We start from the raw sequence: 19002 nt of genomic DNA on the forward strand, positions 1-19002 counted from the left end.
TTCCTAAAAATTTTAAATAGAGGACTTGCCAATTACTAGATCCACAGTCCATTTTGAGACAATTCAGAGAAAACAACACAGCCACAATTCTGTTAACTCCTGGCTCTAACACGTTTCTGATATATACAATTCGATCTGATGCATACAATTTTCAAAATAGTGACAAGAGCCCTAGCTGGTCTGGCTCAGTGGATAGAGCATCAGATTGCAGACTGACGGGTCCCAGGTTCGATTCTGGTCAAGGGCACATGCCCGGGTTGCAGGCTCCATCCCTAGTAGGGGCTGTGCAGGCGGCAGATCAGTGATTCTCTCTCATCATTCATTGATGTTTCTACTTCTCCCTCTCCCTTCATCTCTGAAATCAATAAAAATATATTTGAAAAAATAGTGACAGGAATTTGTTTCAGGTCAAAATTTTTTAAAAAGGTGGTGGTGGGGGGGGGAAGACAGGAATTAAATTCAGATAGTGAAATAGTTCAAACCAAAGGGGTAATTCTGCCTTCTAAATCTTTCTCAGGATAAGGGGGCAGAGGGTCAAGATCTGAGTGGCAGGTACTGTGCTAGGTCCTGGGGATACAGGTTTACAAAAAAAACAAACACTATGGAAACCAGGCCTGGAAAGATAAATGTGTGACAGAGGTATGTGACATTCACTCTTGACTTTATAGCCTTCAAGGATTCCTTTTTTATTGGTCTTCACCCCCACATAGGAATACAGTGTTTTAAAACCTAATGCATTTATACATTTGAAGTTTATTCCTTCATTTTTATTTCTGTATCAAAGTAATGTAACTGCCCATGTGAGCTATTCCTCTAGGTTACCAAATTCAATTGATCTAATTCCACTAACAGCACAGAAACTCCAAGCTTCTACCATGCATGTAGACTTACTAATGATACATTAGATGTACAAGTTCAGAGGTTTGCATCAGAGGAAACATACTTCAGCCATCTCCTGGGCAAGCCAACCTAGTCCCACTCAGGACTGCAGCCTAGAACAGCCATCGCTGCATCCTTACCTGCCCCATTTATCTAATCCTACATTCCTGACAACACAGCTCTCAAGAGCCACCACTAGGTACAGAATGTCAACCGTTAGATTAATGACTCACTTTTGCAGGAAGCCCAAAGAAGTCACCTAGATTAAGCCAGGGAGGGAATGACAAAAAAGGCAAGCTGGGGGTGGGGTGGGGTGAGGTGATGATCTCTGAACATGTTAGGACACATGGCCATGTCATGGTATTTCCGGATGAGTCAATGACAATGACTAAATCACACAGGTGTGAGCTTGCTATCACCCATTTACCCCTTTCTCTGAAATCCCAGAATCTGGCACTGGGGTTGCCAGCTGACAAATGTGAGTGGGATGTAACATCACATCATTTCAAAGCCAATATCCTACAATAGAACTGAAAACTAGAGCTAAGATGGGGTGCTTGGAACAAGCCTGGGCACAGCATCACCCACACCTGGTTTTTACGGCACACGCTTCCCTCCGTCTCCTCAGTAACACCTCCCCATGTTGAGAGTTACTTTTAACCTTGAGCACCATTTTTCTTCTCTCAAGTTTCTCCTTATGGCTGCCTCTGCAACTTACTCCCTATATGCACCCCCAAAATAAGTAACCTCGAATGGAAATTTTAAAAAATTCTAAGATGTGTTATGGGTGGAATTGTGCCTCCACCTCCCCAATCAATATGTTGAGAAATAACCACTAGTACCTCAGAACGTGACTCTATTTGGAGCTAGGGTCTGTAAAGAGCCAAATTAAAATGAGATTACTGGAGTGGGCCTTAACCCAGTATGACCGGAGTCCTTACAGGAAGAGGAAACCTGGACACAGACACCTACAGAGGGGAGACGGTGTGAAGACATGGAGAGAAGGTGACCATCCACAAGCCAGAGAGAGTGGCCTGGAACAGGTCCTTCCTTTACAGCCCTCAGAGGAACTAACCCTGCTGACACCTTGAATTTGGACTTTAAGACCCCAGAACTGTGAGAAAATAATTGTTACGGCAGCACGAGCAGGCTGATTACAGTAAGATTCCTTTTCATCCATTCAAACGGCAGACCACAGCACTGCAGGGTCAGATTCTACTTCCTGGGTATTCTGGTTGGATAGGTGTGGAGGTTAGAGGATCCAGGAAATGTAATCAGTTCGACTCTCACCTTCCCACTTGAGAGGCTGTGATTAAGCAACTTGCCTGAGGTTGTGCTGTTAGTTCCAAAGGGGACACAGACTGCAGGCGCCTTGACGCTGGGGGTCATGGGTTGGGCAGTCATTCTGTTTTGCGAGTGAATGTGCACTCCCTGGGGGCCACCTGGTGGAGCCTAAAGTGCTGCTGCTGCTGCTTTATTTCTAGAAAATCTTTTTTATCTTATTAACTATTATGGACTTTGCACTCCCTTCCATTTGGTTCGATATTACCATTAATATAACGGCATTCCCTCCAAATACTTTGGAATACAACGGGTGCCCCAGAAACTGGCACTATGTTATCTTGTTGCAACCTGTACCCTATTTGGGGAACGAGGAATGGATCCTAGTACATTCCTAACTGCAAAGTACAGGTCTAAAGAGGATACCTTTCCCTGGCCGGCATGGCTCAGTGGTTGAGCATCGACCTATGAACCAGGAGGTCCCGGTTCGATTTCAGTCAAGGGCACATGCCTGGGTTGCTGGCTCAGTCCCCAGTAGGGGGTGTGCAGGAGGCAGGCGATCAATGATTCTCTCTCATCATTGGTATTTCTATCTCTTTCCTCTCTGAAATCAATAAAAATATATTTAAAATAAATAAAAAATAAAGAGGACTCCTTCTCAGAAACACTTATTAGAGACCTTGTTGCCAGAAACAAATAAAACACGAGTCTAGGGATACATTTCAGAAAGTAAAGAAAGGCAGGCGATATCAAATACTATTTAAAATAGCACCTGTTGCGAACCATAAACTGGTAACAATATTCAATAGAGATTAGAAAGCCAAGATTGCACACTGAGTGGCCAGTTTCCCTGTAGCCACTCTTCATCCAGAGCCAGCTAAGGCCCCAGGTATGGCCCAGGTGACAACTAGTGGTTGCCTAGGCCCGGTGGCCCTGGCTTATAAGGCACTCCTGCCTCTTACCCACTGGTTTCTCTTCTCTCCTGCTCCCTGGCATTTGAAACTTAAAATGTATACATTTCTTCTTTTTCTTGCTCATTTTTAAACAAACTCCTAGCAGTTTGAAACTTGATTTTAAAATCTGTTAAAATAACCCCAAAATCTGCTAGCCATGGCCCATTGATCTTTCTGTTCGACTCTCTTGTACCTTGTTGCCATATGGCCTGCTACCTGAGCTGTCAGTGCACACAACTTCTAAGGAAGGTGTGGAGGAAAGGTGAATGAATGTCTAGGTGCAGGTGTAAATCCATCACTTATTACATGTTCAGTTTGGGGAAATCCGCTAAATTTAATTGCTTCTGAAAAGTGGGGATAATGCCATGTATCTTTTCTATTTGTGAGGATGTGAGGTAGTATGATTAAAGAGCCTAGTAATAGGAAAACTATAATAAATGGTAAACAACAAAAGTAAACTCTTACAAAATTGGACATTCTAGTTCATTTATTTTAAAAAATCCTCTCCCTCCTCTCCCCAAATCCTAAAATGCCTTGGTAACCAGTGTGTAGAGAACATGATTCAATCTTTGATATTTAATAATCTCACAGTCTGTGGGTGGCTATTCTTAAACATGATTGTGGATTCGAACCCCCTTTGTTTTTCAGATGAGGAAACGAAGGCTCAGGGAGAGGACGAGGGTTGGCCAAGGCCATGCGTGCGTTAGTGACAGAGTCTCCACCGATCACTGGTAGGACCACAGCTACACGTTAGGAGGCTGGGCTGAGCGACACACTGGAACCAGAATTCAATCTCAATTTGGAATTGATTAAAACTTATTCTACACACTGTACTAGCAAATTTAAATCACACAAATAACGTAAGGCAGTGGTCGGCAAACTGCGGCTCGCGAGCCACATGCGGCTCTTTGGCCCCTTGAGTGTGGCTCTTCCACAAAATACCAACTTCGCATGGGCCGCGAAGTTTCAATCGCACTGTACGTGCGCGCCCGCACATGGTATTTTGTGGAAGAGCCACACTCAATGGGCCAAAGAGCCGCATGTGGCTCGCGAGCTGCAGTTTGCCGACCACGGACGTAAGGGATTTAGGTTTGACACGAGAAGTCCTTAATCAGTAAAATGGATAAGCAAGAATATTGTGTAACTCTGGATTTTAGGGAAAGTATCCTTTGGAATTGAGCAAACAAAGCAAAGACAGGAAGGCCAATTCGCAGAACAGGAACTATAAATGATTTTATAAAACAGTATGCTGATGTAAGTCCAGCATTTATAGCTGCAGCTCTCAAAGGGGAGACATACCCTCAATATGTACAGGGCATAGGACAAGCCAGCAATAATACAGGTAATAAAAGAAATATGAACTGCTACTCTTGTGGCTTATCTGGGCACTTCAGCAGAGAATGCCCAAATAAAAATAATAATACTCAGGCCAGATGGCAAGCTCCTCGACAGCCTGGAAATACATCAGGGAATAATATTAATCCTTCAAAAACCGTTTGTCCCTGATGTCAGAAAGGATTCCATTGGGCAAAGGAATGTAGATCAAAATACCATAAAAATGGTCGGCCTTTAAACTCTACAAATAGCTCCCAAGGAGGTTATATCCCATCACCTCAATTGGAAAACTTGAGAAGGGGCCAGCCCCAGGCCCCTGCAATAATAGGGGCATCAACCCTCAACTCCTCTGCAAATTTCAATCAGTCAGTGACCTCTTCAGGGCAACCCCAGGCAGTGCAGGATTGGACCTCCACTCAACCACCCCCCCCACCCCCCCCAAAAAAAGCAAAGACAGGAGAGACTGGATGAGTAAGGTTTTTTCAGAATCATCAGTATACGAGCAAGGATTTCAAATATTCCAGCTCATGATTACTAAACAGGTATCATGTCCAAAAAATTTAGTTGTCAGTCCCACTGTGGCATTTCTCTTGGTAGGCCTCCTAAAGTACACATTCACGGTTTATAAAGAGTGAGAAAGCTGCTCACTTAGCAACATAGAAGTTCTGATAGAAGCTGTGGATCCTGGAGCAAAAGCTCTCGCAAGCATCAGCACCCTGTGAATGAAAAGAATTTGCCTGTGATACATTGTGAAGAAGCCGGAAAGTGTCCTGTCCCATGGCTAGGGTTTGAGAATGGCCAAGTACTTGTGCAGTGTCCCCCCCAAAAAACTTAGGGCAGCTTAGTAATCCAAAATCTAATTCTAATAGTTCTTAACAGACTTCTTAAAACAAAAGTCATGACTCCTGTTAGCAAACAGTAATTTCATCTCATTCCAAAATCCTTCCAAAGCAGCCCTTTCTTTTCCATGAATAGAACATGGAGTCACTGGGCTGCAGGACAAGGAGAGAATTCAGGAGCTTGAAAAACTGCCAAAGGGAGACAGTAGAGCAGAGCAGCTGGAGATGGCTCTGCAGTCAGTCCCTGGGATTCATTCTGGCTCTGTCACTTACTACAACCTGGGGTAAGTTTCTGAATCTCACTCTGTGCCTGCTTTCCCGTCTATAAAATAGGAATAATAAACAATTATCATCTCATAGGGTTGTGGAGAGCAGCTAGAGAGTTTAGACAGGTTCAAGCCTCGGACTAATGAGAAGGCACAGTCCTCTCATGGCAAAGCCACGTGCAGGTCCCAGCTTGGAGGGCAAAGCCCTCCCAGCACAATTATAGCCAAAGGCTATGGTTGTAAGCTTGACCTTATGGTCGGAACCTGCGGTCCCAGGTGGCTAAGTGATGTAGGCTGCGGGAGGTGCAGCAAGAGCTGCCAAAGCAAAGCGTGATATAGACTTCTCAGGTGAATGTAATTGGATTTGAAACTCTCCAGAACACTGTAAATATCTTGACCACGCCCTGCTTTGCCTCGTGGGATCTGACTATAAAATAGACTCGGCTTGCAGGCAGTGTCACAGTCTCTTCATCTGAGAACAGTGTCCCACCTGGCCCCAACTATATTCTCTTGTCTGTCTTCTTTAATACTTCACTGCCCCCTCCTCAGGTTCACCTCTGGCTGTGCTGGACGAGATGTTTCATAGGGTTGCTTGAGTTAAACAAGGTAATTAATACATGTACAGTGCCGGACATATAGAAGAAACTCAGTGTTAGCTGTTACCACCGTTATAACAAAAACTTAGTTACACTTTATCAAACTATTCAAGGCACCATAAAGGTCTCTTTGCTAAGCAGAGATTTAACAAGAAATAGTTAATTATACATTCATATATAGTATGAAGAGAGAGTTGCAATTTTTGAAAATGGCCCGGGAAGGTACCCTTTGAAGCCTCCTTTGACATACCAGCTATTGATAAAACAAATCAGGAACAATTAAAACTAAGCTAATAAATTTAAATAATAGAAGGTAGGAAATTTCTCCAATAGAAAAAAAAAAAAGCCATTGAAGTTAAGACCCATGGGTGAAATAATAGAAGGAAAAATATAGTAATAAAGATAGTAGAGATTAATTTCTTAAAAAAGGAAAACTCTGCCCAGCTATTGTGGATCAGTGATAGAACGTCGACCTATGAACCAGGAGGTTGAGGTCTGATTCCTGGTCAGGGCACATGCCCGATTGCAGGCTTGATCCCCAGTAGGGGGCGTGCAGGAGGCAGTCGATCGATGATTCTCTCACCATTGAAGTTTTTATCTATTTCCCTGTCCCTTCCTCTTTAAAATCAATTAAAAAAAATTTTTTTTTAAAAAGGAAAACTCAGTGCTGTGAGGGATACTTTAGACTGGTCTCTAACAGCCTCTAAGCTGATTTTTGCGATGTAGTTCCTTAGCCAAGAGGTCCAACAGTTCTGGTTCTTTAGCCTCTGCTCTGCAGAACTGAGTGACGACCTGTTCTACCAGGAAAAGGCAAAAGCAACTCTACATGCTGGAAAGTAATGTCTATCAGAACCTCTAGGGCAGTGGTTCTCAACCTTGGCTGCACATTAGAATCACCTGGGAATTTTTTTAAAATCCTGATTCCTGGGCCTCATCCTCTGGAACTTCTGTTTCTTTGTTATGAGGTGAGGCCACAACTTAGTAACAAAAAAACAATTTCTGGCCAAAACCGGTTTGGCTCGGTGGATAGAGCATCGGCCTGCCTGCGGACTGGAGGGTCCCAGGTTCGATTCCGGTCAAGGGCATATACCCCGGTTGCGGGCACATCATCAGTAGGAGGTGTGCAGGAGGCAGTTGGTCGATGTTTCTCTCTCATCGATGTTTCTAACTCTCTTTCTCTCTCCCTTCCTCTCTGTAAAAAATCAATAAAAATATTAAAAAAAACCACACAATTTCCAGAGGATGAGGCCCAGAAATCAGGATTTTAAAAAGATTCCCAGGTGATTCTAATGTGCAGCCAAGGTTGAGAACCACTGCTCTAGGGCAGTGGTCGGCAAACTGCGGCTCGCGAGCCACATGCAGCTCTTTGGCCCCTTGAGTGTGGCTCTTCCACAAAATACCGACTTCTGCACATGGGCCACAGTTTCAATCGCACTGTATGTGTGCGCCCGCACGTGGTAATTTGTGGAAAAGCCACACTCAAGGGGCCAAAGAGCCACATGTGGCTCGTGAGCCGCAGTTTGCCGACCACTGCTCTAGGGGATTTAATCATGGTCTTTTTCTAATTAACAGTAAGATTTCTCTCATGGGTAAAATTAAGAGTTTTTGTTTAAACAAAAGAGAAATAAAGTAACTGATTTGACTTTGCAGCTTCTAAAAATGGGAAACCTTAACCATATTCTTGAATTTTTAGTTTCTTAGTTGGCTAAATGCAGTTCATGAGTATGTCGGGCTTAACCTCTTCTGATATAGTAGGATGATGGCAAGAGGACCTGAGCCTAAAGAAGAATAATTTCACAGGTTCTCTAAAGCAGGTATAAGAAAGTATACTAGTAAGAATAAGTTAGCAAACCTAGACTAGAGCTGACAAAATTTTGTAAAAGAGGATTGATGAAAGAAAGTCAAAGGTATTAATATATTACCTAGCTCTTGTTTTCATGTACTCTTATTGTTAATTATACCCAGTAGACATAATAAAAATGTTCATCTTTTTAAGATTTATACTGGACCAGGCTTCCTTTAATTCCTGTGGATGGTAAGAATGGGGGAGGAGGTCTACCTGTGTGGAATGCTTTTATATTACTAATGAAAGGTCTCTATGTTTTTGTGCAAAGTATCCCTTGTCTCTCAGTAGGTGAAGAAGCCAACAATCTTCCTCCCAGCACTTTCTGAGATGCATTTATCAAAGATAGTTTGTAGGTGGTGTAAGAGTTTATGAAACACTGTAATTGACTCAGTAAACCTCAAGGGAGAGTACTGAAGCCACTGATCCATGCTAGAAATTGCTGTGATTCTCTCTTGGGTTTTCTGTTTTCCTTTCTATAACAAGAAAGTAAAAAAATTATGCATTCTGCTCCTTTAGAAAGCCCGGAGGAAAAAATTCCCCAAACATTTCTCTAAGTATGGCACATCTTGAGCATCTAATGGACAATGTAGTCACCAGGTGCCTGTTCAGGACATCTTTTTTTAAAGTAACATCATAAAACAGAGAAACCAACCAAAATCCTACTTTTAATTCCAGAAGAGTAGAGAATTCTTAGCACAGGTACCTAATACCCATACTATTAGAATTATTACCTGCTGAACAATGTAATAGGGTTATTTTATTAGGGTTATTTTCTGGAATTAATCCAAGGACCTATATGAACATTAGGCATTAAAAACTAGGATCTATGATCTTAAAAACAAGGACCTTCATAAAATAAAAAACATTTTAAACCTCTTTATAAAACCATTTACTATCCATATAAGAATTAAAAAGCACATCAACTAGAGCTTGTATTTAAAAAGGAAACAGATGGCCCTGGCCGGTATGGCTCAGTTGGTTGGGCGTCATTTAGGTACCAAAAGGTTGCTGGTTCTATTCCCAGTCAGGGCACATGCCTGGGTTGTGGGCTTGATTCCCTGTAGGGGATGTGCAGGAGGCAGCCAATAGATGTTTCACTCTCACATCAATGTTTCTCTCTCTTCCCCTTTCTCTCAAAAAAAAAAAGAAAAAAAGAAAAAGAAAAGGAAATCGATGGCAGCTATTACAAAGAGTAGAAAAGATTCAAAGTAAGGATAATACTTAGCTGTTTCTGAGATTATACTAGAAACCTTTAAATATAAGCTACAATTCAGCAGCTTTTAAAATTTCATGTTTATTCATATTTTTCAAAATATATGTACATTAAAAAAGGAAGATTTACAACAGGAAAGATTGCCTTACATGCAACACAAATTCCAATGAACTCATGATGGGATCACACATAATTATGAATCTAATTCAAGCCAACCTTCTCAAGTCCATTTCCCAGCCACACTTCAGGCTGCAGAAGGGATCCCAGGAGACAATGCCAGTGGAATGGATAAAACAAACATCTTTGCTTCTGGCAGCACTCAGGGGCCAGAAGATGTACACCGAAAAGTTTAAGACAATAAAATGTCAAGTGCCACAGGGAAGATAAATGATAACCGAATCAATGTTTTTCAAGTAGAAAGCCAGTACTATTTAACACAACTTCACAATACTAAAACAAATACAAATAAGAGGTTAGGTAGTTCGGCTTCATTTAATTTCTTTAAAAAAAACAAAACACATCTCAAAAAGGAAGCCACTTGCTTGATATCGAAAGTGCTGTGGAAAAAAGGGGAAAAGAACCCATACATGAATCTGGAATCTAGTTTATTTTCGCAAATTGTGTTTTTCCACTTAGCATTTCTACATTAGCAACAATGTAACTCTCCAACATTTCCTTATAAAAAAGGCAAATAAAAAGTGAGAATTCATGCTCCAAATATTAAAAAATATATTTAAACATCTGATTTTGTTTTGATTTTTTTTAACACAGGTGACACCAGAAATCACAAATTAAATATATTCTTATATTCCCCTTCAGTCCAAAACCAAGTGGTGGAGAGAACTTGTGCTTGCTGTTAAGGGAATGCAATACCCTGGGCCAGTGAAAGATATCTGGAAATCATCAAAGTGAAAAGTGGCCCAAAGGAGTCCTGCATCTTCAGAATCTATGAGATCATGTTTTTGGCTTATTCCCAAAGCTAAGACATCTCTGTGTTTATAGTTAGAGAGAAAGGGCTAGTGGAGTGGTTGTATAAATAAGATTAACTATTATAGCTGTAACTGGAGTCTCCAGGCAGGGCTTTACAGTTCAGTCAGTGCTGTTCTGCCTCCCTCTACTTCCAGAACCTGACCCAGCATTCTCTTCTTGATGCCTTCTACAAATACAAAAATCACTGCAACTGTTTAGATAGAACTAGGAGGGATAAGAAAAGCCAAGACTGACTATTAAAAAAAAGGTTGGGTGTAGGGGAAAAAAAGAACAAGTATAGATTATACAGTTCAGGAAAGTCCAGAATTATCGCAGAAATTAAAAGGACTAAAGGAAGGGGCAGGCACCCAGGACAGCGCCTAAAGCGAACAAATACCTAAACCGGTTTATTTATATTCCCTCATCACAAGTTCAGAGTGGAGGGATCAAATGTAACTTTAAAAGCATCAAAACTAAAATAAATGCACACTGACCTTAGAAAATAAGATTTTAAATTTCATCACAATACCCTTTTTTCCTATAAAATTTACTTTTTTGCTTTGAAAGATTTCTTCATGGTGGATTTGCCCTTGCCAGGCAATTTCACTTCCTTCCGCACACTGGCCGCAGGCTTCTTTGTAGAGCCACCACTGGGTTTCTTGATGACGGAGGGTGAGGGTCTGGCTTTCTTGGCAGGAGTTTTGGCCTTAGGAGAGGCTTTCTTGGGCAGGGGCCTGGCTTTCCCTCGCTGGGCAGCAGGGACTTTAGGCACAGGCTTAGACCCTCTCTGCTTCAGGGGTGCAGCCTTTCTTGATGACTTGGCTGGGGTTTTCTTATGCAACCTGTGAAACAAAGAGCAAAGGCAGTCACTTAGCACCTGAGAGATCCCACTTTGCCAGGATGACCAGATACTTTACGAAAAAAGAAATGACTACGTAGAAGTCACTTGTGCTACAACTAGAAATGTAGCCCTGGCCAGGTGGCTCTATTGGTTGGAGTGTCCTCCAGTACACCAAAAGGTTGCAGGTTTGATTTACAGTCAGGACACATACACAGGTTGGCAGTTCAATCCCATCAGGGCTCATAAGGGAGGCAAACTGTCGATGTTTCTCTCTCACATTGATGTTTCTTTCTCTCACTCGTCCTCTCTCTCTAAAATCAATAAATGTATCCTCAAGTGAGGGCTTAAAACAAAAAAAGAATGTAAATATAATTTATTTTGTTTTCATAACTAAAGGCCTTATTCAAATTGTATAAAATTCAACCAATTCATGGAAGTCTACACATAATTTCATCATGTTTTTCCTAAGAAATTTGTTTTCTTTGAATAACCAAACTATGGATATATTTACAAGCTTGACCAAAGAGTAAATTACACATTCACAGGCTTGATTTCCTAAGTTCACAGCCCCCGAATTTTCAACAATACAAGTTCAAATGTTACACAGAGAATGTGAGAAGGCTTCTGAGTTAGAGGGTTTTCACATATCCACACCTCTTAGGTGGAGGAGGCTCTTCATCCTCAGAGTCTTCTTCTGATGAGTCATCTTCATCTTCATCTTCATCCTCATCCTCATCCTCATCTTGAGACTCATCTGACTCTTTCTTTGGAAATAGAACTCCTGGGCTATGGGGGGAAAAAAAGAACGTGAAACTAGATGCATATTCTCTGAATACTCCTGATTTTCCCCCATTTCCTCCAAGCTTCCCCAAAGATATCAAGTTAGGTTACAAGTATCAGGTTACAATTGAACCTATTTTGAACACACAAAGTTATGACAAATCTATAAAAGTCCCAGACCATACCTCATGCCCTTCCTCCTTACATTTAATAAAATTGATCCTTTAAGAAAAACACACAAACAAAAAGAAAACCATATTTTTATTGATTTGAGAGAGGAAGCGGGGAGAGAAACAATGATGTAAAAGAGAAACATTGATCACTGCCTCCAGTATGTATCCCGACTTGGGCTTGAACTCACAATCGGGGTATGTGCCCTGACTGGGAATCCAACCAGTGACCTTTTGGTGCACAGGCCAATGCTCAACCAACTGTGCCACAATGGCCAGGGCAACAAATTGATTCATCACATTTTATGTGTATGACTTTAAGAATTAATTTAAAGTTTAATATTTGAAAAATGTCAAATAATATGCATTCAGCCAGTAACACTTATGCTTGCACACAAAGAATAAGAAAGCTACACTTTATACTCCTGCTAAAATAAGGCTCTTGTGGTACATGTCATGAAATCTTACTAGAAATGTAAGTATAAGAAGGCTATATAGCATAGCGTCATAGAACAATGCTTGGCCCAATGGTGTTCAATACAATTTTTGGCTCAATGAAGAGATAACACAGGTTTCCAAGTAAATGTCCCTATCTCTACAGTATGAAGAAGGCAGATTAGGATTCTTGGAAGCAGCCAATGTTTTCCATACTTGATTAATGCAAGACAATTAAAACATATGTATAACCCTCTAATAGGCTTCCTATCATTATCAATTGCTCATTAAAGAAGGAATAAACATCAAAATTACTGCCAAGGATCACGAAGAATTCAGTACTTGATTTCAGAAACATGTGGCTAACAATAAGTTCTAGCAGGATAGCCAAAATTCCTCTGTTCTTACATGTAAAACTTTTTCTCTAAAACAATATTGCCTTAAGTAGTCTTTATTTTCAAATATATTCAGTTCAGTGTAATAGTACTAAGGGTCAAATAAGTTAAGCAAGTCTGTAAATTACAGATTTTAAATTTACAATGACCAATACTTTATATTATGGGCTAGATGTTTGTTTACCTGGGATAATAGGGAAAACAGAGTTGGAAGGTGCCACTGAATCCTTTACCAGAGATCTGTTCCATCCACCCATTCTTTTCGCATTTCTGCAGGGTTTTCTTCAGCAAATGCACTGAAAAAAATTCAAAAAAGAAGAAAGTGGTTTAGTTATACCAACTTGGAAATTCTCTTCACCACAATCAGTTATACATAAATTTAATGTCCTGTCATATACAGTAATTGACATATTTTAAGTGAATCCTTTGTGGTCAAAGGATTAACTAATTCACTGAACATTAAGGCCCATAAATGTGGCAAGACTTAAATTATAATGAAGAAGATTTTAGAGACCACCTAGTCAAATTCCTCATTTCACAGAAAGGGAAACAGAAGTCTAGAGTAGTTAGTGACTTGTCTAAGTTCTATAAAGAGGTGTGCAAAAATAGTTTTATACCCTAGTATATGGTTAATAGCTGACATAAGACTACTAAAGGTCTGGTGCACGAAATTTGTGAGTGTGTGTGTGTGTGTGGGGGGGTGTCCCCCCTCAGACCGGCCTGCATCCTCTTGCCATCCAGGACCCCTCGGGGAATGTTGGGCCTAAACCGGCAGTCGGACATCCCTCTTGCAATCTGGGATGCTGCATGCACCAATGACCATATTTTTCATACAGGTGAAAGGCATCTTGCTATTGTATGGGCAGCTACAATTTTTTGCCCTGATTATAAAAAGTAGTACATAACATGATCCTTCTGAGGCAGTAGTACCATTTTCCCCATCTTATGGGTGGAAAAACTGAAGCAGAGAGAAGTTAAATAATTGGCTTTGTCACACAGTTATAAGTGTCAGAATCAGGGCTGACCATAAAATGTGCAAGCCAGAGTCCATGCATGTCATCAATGCATCACCCTGTTTTTTCAGTGTTATAGTAGCCTTGCCAGGTTTTAATTTTTAAATCTAAAAGATTGTTCTCAATATATAGGGTAAGGTCCCTAGGCCTGGCCAGCGACCAGGGCCATCTGTGGGGCAACTGGCTGCCCCCCCACCCCGCCCTGCCTTGTGTCATAGTGACTGGTCCTTCCACCATTCAGTCAATTTGCATATTAGGGTTTTATTATATAGGATTTCCATTCATTCAAACATTTATTGAGTACCTGTAAGAATAATCATCTAGGAGACTACCCATAAAGATAAACAAAACCAATTTCTCCTCAATCAGCAAAGAGTACTAGCACAATACCATGGCTCCTAAAGGCCTCACTAATGCTACCTTTCGTACAAAGACATAAAAAATATAGTGATTCAGTGTCTAAAAGACAGCAATATCAGTGAAACTGAAAAGGTTAATAACCAATTTCATCTTCTACCACTGTGCCAAGAGAAAATTGTGAAATAGTCTATAAGGGTCAACTGCACAATTAAATATAGTATATATCTTAAGTAAGGAAAGTTTATTTTAAAAACCAGTTTTCAAAGTACACAAGAAAACCACCAGAAAGCATTCCTTCATAATGTTAAAATACAGATATTGCACATATGTTAAAAGCCATTATTAAGACTTCAAAATTACTTTTTTATTTAAAACAATATATTCTAGCGCGCATTTTCTGTTACTTAACTTCCACATTCTTCACCCTATACCAGTGGCCTATTCTATTAGTTCTGAGAAAATGCACTATATCTATATGTGGTAATGCTGCTAAAGCAAGGATTCCTGTCTCAAATCACCACCTGACATATATTTGGTAAATATACTTTACCAAAAAAGTACTTTCTGCTACAGAGTTTATGTCAATAAAAAATAATCTAAGTAGCCCTGGCTGGGAGGCTCAGTTGGTTGGAGCGTTGTCCCATACACCAAAAGGTTGCAGGTTTGATTCCCAGTTAGAGCACACTCGTAGGTTGTGGGTTCAATCTCCCGTCAGGTTGAGTACAGGAGGCAACTGATCAATGTTTCTCTCACATCGACTCTCTCTCTCTCTCTCTCTCCCCTTCTCTCTCAACATATCTTCAGGTGAGGATTAAAAGAAATAACGTATTTTAAAATACTGGTTTGGTTTCAAGGTAAAATTAGATGTTTTGGTAAACATTCACAAATAAGACGACAGTACACTTGAGAGATGTTTTGATCCTAGAGATTTATCTAAATTACAATAAAAATACCAGAAAAAGCCCTAACTGGTTTGACTCAGGGGTTAGAGCATTGGCCTGCGGACTGAAGGGTCATGGGTTCAATTCCGGTCAAGGGCACATGCCTGGGTGGCAGGCAGCTGGATCCCCAGTAGGGATGTGCAGGAGGCAACCAATCAGTGATTCTCTCTCATCATTGATGTTTCTATCTCTCTCTCTTTCTTCTCTGAGATCAATAAATACATATATATTTAAAATTTTTATAGCAAAGCACAATCAAATTCTGATCTTTAACAGACACTGTAAATTAAGGATATGCCTTGATTATGTCTGTTTTTCTTTTGGTCAAAAAATTAAATTTGTAAAGTTGTTGTTCCCTCTTGTTTTCAGTTGGCAGTTAATGTTTTGTCATTAGTGGCATGATCTCTAGGGATTTTTCACAAATGCCCTAATCCTGGTAAAATGCATACAATTCTGAGTCTTACTTTGGTAGTTAGAATTGGTCCCTGGGTGGTTCTCTAGGACATACTTCTTCAGAGCAGTGGTGGAGCAGGTCTTCGGCTCATTCATGGCAGCAATGGCAGACAAGATTGCATATTCCATCAGGCTTCCACCAAGCAGGGGTTTCTCCCCTGATTTCTTCAGCTGTTTTCCAAGGAGGAAGAGAAAAGCATCAAGACAACACTCTCCCAAAGCAGGTCAAGACAAGACTCCTCTGCACCAGGTGGGTCGGAGTTCCTGCATTAGCACAGATATGTTTTACAATAAATTGTCAGGTTAGGGACTTTCTCTTCCCACTTATCAGGTATTCCATCTAACCGAGGAGTCCCAACCCTCCTATGAATATTTTCACTTTCCATCTATGCCTCCATCCAACTTAAAATAGCAATGGCTACTCTAACCCAAAGAGAGGGACAGCTCTAACCCAATAAGCAGGTTAACTTGTTAGGCTCCCAATAACTTAGGATGATTTTGAGAATACTTCCTTTTTCTAAATCTGAAAAATGGAGTAGTTATAAAAATAATAGCCTTTTTAACCCTATAGGAAAATAGCAAAACAAAAGCTTAATCATACAATAGAAAATTACATAGGATAATTCAAGGACAAAAAGTGGGAGAACAAAAGAGAGTTACCGCCCTAATGGGTTTGGCTCGGTGGATAATATGTTGGCCTGTGGACTGACGGGTCCTGGGTTCGATTCCAGTCGAGGGCATGTACCTAGGTTGCGGGCACATCCCCAGTGGGGGATGTGCAGGAGGCAGCTGATCGATGTTTCTCTCTCATCGATGTTTCTAACTCTCTCTCTCTCTCTCCCTTCCTCTCTGTGAAAAATCAATAAAATATATTAAAAAAAAAAAAAAAGTATATTTTTATTGATTTTGGGAGAGAAAGGGAGAGGAAGAGAGAAACATCCATGTGAGAGCATAACATCTGTTGGCTGCCTCCTGCATGCCCCCTACCGGGGATCAAGCCCACAATTCCAGCAACCCTTCCATGCAAGGGACAACGCCCAACCAACTGAGCCACACCAGCCAGGGCAGTTATTTTGGATCTTAAGTCCAACGCCTTAACCACTCGGCCATCCCGGTGGCTCAGGGCAGTTATTTTATTCTTTAGGGCTACACACTTGTGGTTTAAAAAAAAAAAAAAAAAAGCCAGTTTCACTTAGGAATGTCCTTGAAGAAGTAGTACAATTTTTTTAAATTAAATCTCAATCCCAATGCATGTCTTTGATATTTTATTGGATGAAATGGGGAAGAACGCATGTCAGCAATGTATATATGATGGTGGTCTCAAGGAAAAACACCAGTGATTATTTGAGATGTGAGCTAAACTAGCTACATTTTTCATGGAATAACTTTTTTACTATAAGAAACAGATAAACACCGAAACCGGTTTGGCTCAGTGGATAGAGCGTCGGCCTGCGGACTGAAGGGTCCCGGGTTCAATTCCGGTCAAGGGCATGTACCTGGGTTGCGGGCATATCCCCAGTGGGGGATGTGCAGGAGGCAGCTGATCGATGTTTCTCTCTCATCGATGTTTCTAACTCTCTCTCTCCCTTCCTCTCTGTAAAAAATCAATAAAATATATTAAAAAAAAAAAAAGAAACAGATAAACTATGGTTATTTATTTATTTTATATATATATATATATATTTTTTTTTTTACAGAGAGGAAGGGAGAGGGATAGAGACCTAGAAACATCGATGAGAGAGAAACATCAATCAGCTGCTTCTTGCACACCTCCTATTGGGGATGTGCCCACAATCGAGGTACATGCCTTTGACCGGAGTTGAGCCTGGGACCCTTCAGTCCACAGGCCGACACTCTATCGACTGAGCCAAACCAGTCAGGGCAAACTATGGTTATTTAGACTCAGGTACCTGGGTAGACATTTTCTTAAAAATAAACTAAGTGAGTTGTCAATGATAACTAACAGTATTTGTTGTCAATGATAAAATTAAACTTTTTGAAAGAATATTTAAATTGAGAAACCTTGTATCTACCACTTTGAGCTTGGTAACTTCCTAGTACTTAATACTGTTCTGATGAGATCAGTGGGTAATATTAAGGAATAGGATTTTTGTTATAGATGAAATGAGTCAGCATTTTAAAAATCTGCATAATTCAGTCAACCACTATTTTCCAAATAACCATGTTATAAAATTATGCATGTTTAAAAGATCCAAAGTTCAAGACAGACCAAAAGATTTTAAGGTAATAAAGAACAAGAAGTTGACTGATATGGTTTCAGATTCCACATAACAACTAACCTTTAAGGAATGACCACAAAATCAATTCATGTAGTAAGAATTACATATTAACAGAATAAGAACAAAAACCACATGATCATCTCAAGAAACATAGTAAAAGTATTTGACAAACGCGATTAACCACTCATAATAAAAATTCCAATAAACTAGTACCAGAAGGGAACTTTTTCAACCTGATAATAGGCATATATGAAAAACCTGTAGCTAACTTAATGGCAAAACTGAATACATGAGGATGTCTGCTCTCATCACCGTTACTAGAGTTTCTATCCAGTGTAATCAGGAAAGAAAGATAGTAACAATTCAGATTGAAAAGGAAGAACTAAAATGGTCTTTATTTGCCGATGACAAAATCCTGCATATGTAGGAAAATCCTAGGGAAACCACAAAGAGTCCTAAAGAATCTATAGAAAAACTACTAGAACTAGTAAATGAGGAGTTCAGCAAGGTTGCAAGATACAAGATCACTAGATAAATCAACTGTATTTCTACAGGTTACCAATGAATAATTTGAAAATGAAGTGAAGAAAATTCCATTCACAACAGTATGAAAATATTTAGGAAAAAACTTTACAGAAGAAATAGACATATGAAAACTACAACATACTGCTGAGAGAAGTTAAAAATCTAAATAAACAAAGAGACAGTATTGTGGATTGGAAAACAACGTTGTAAAGACAGTGATTCTCCCCAAATTGATCTTTAGGTTCACTGCAACCTCTACCAAAATCCCAACTGGCTTTTTGTAAAAATTGAGAAGTGGATCCTAAAATTCGTAAGGCAATGCACAGGACACAGATTAGTCAAAATATTTTTGAAAAAGAGAAAGAGAATTTACATTTTCTAACTTCACAATTTAACTACAAAACTGTAGTTACCAAGACAATGTGATTCTGGCATAAGGCCTCAAATATAGAATAATGGAACAGAAATGAGCATTCAGAAATAAACCCTTACAACTGGTTTAAAAAATATATTTTTTATTGATTTCAGAAAGGAAGGGAGAGGGAGAGACAGAAACATCAATAAGAGAGAATCATTGATCCACTGCCTCCTGCATAACTCCTTCTGGGGGAATCGAGCCCTCAACTTGGGCATGTGCCCTGACTAGGAATTGAACCCTGACCTCCTGGTTCA

At 40.2% G+C, this 19002-nt stretch overlaps 1 protein-coding gene across 6 annotated transcripts in view; it reads right to left on the bottom strand.

Moving 5' to 3' along the window:
- Positions 1-9269: 9269 nt before the first annotated feature.
- HP1BP3 (heterochromatin protein 1 binding protein 3) overlaps positions 9270-19002 on the bottom strand; it is a 38007-nt gene continuing 28274 nt past the window's right edge. For 5 of the 6 annotated variants that reach the window (XM_036352020.1, XM_036352019.1, XM_036352023.1 and 2 more), the window contains 4 exons: positions 15577-15736; positions 12983-13094; positions 11673-11804; positions 9270-11019 (listed from right to left, as the gene is read on the bottom strand). In XM_036352020.1, coding sequence (XP_036207913.1) covers positions 10725-11019; positions 11673-11804; positions 12983-13094; positions 15577-15736 — 699 coding nt within the window. In that variant the 3' untranslated portion in view covers positions 9270-10724. Of the gene's footprint in view, positions 11020-11672; positions 11805-12982; positions 13095-15576; positions 15737-15775; positions 15830-19002 lie in introns of those variants that run through there. The other variant, XM_036352025.1, reaches the window with a different exon arrangement.

The sequence above is a fragment of the Myotis myotis genome, unplaced genomic scaffold, assembly GCF_014108235.1.
Source record: "Myotis myotis isolate mMyoMyo1 unplaced genomic scaffold, mMyoMyo1.p scaffold_m19_p_2, whole genome shotgun sequence".
Lineage (NCBI taxonomy): Eukaryota > Metazoa > Chordata > Mammalia > Chiroptera > Vespertilionidae > Myotis > Myotis myotis.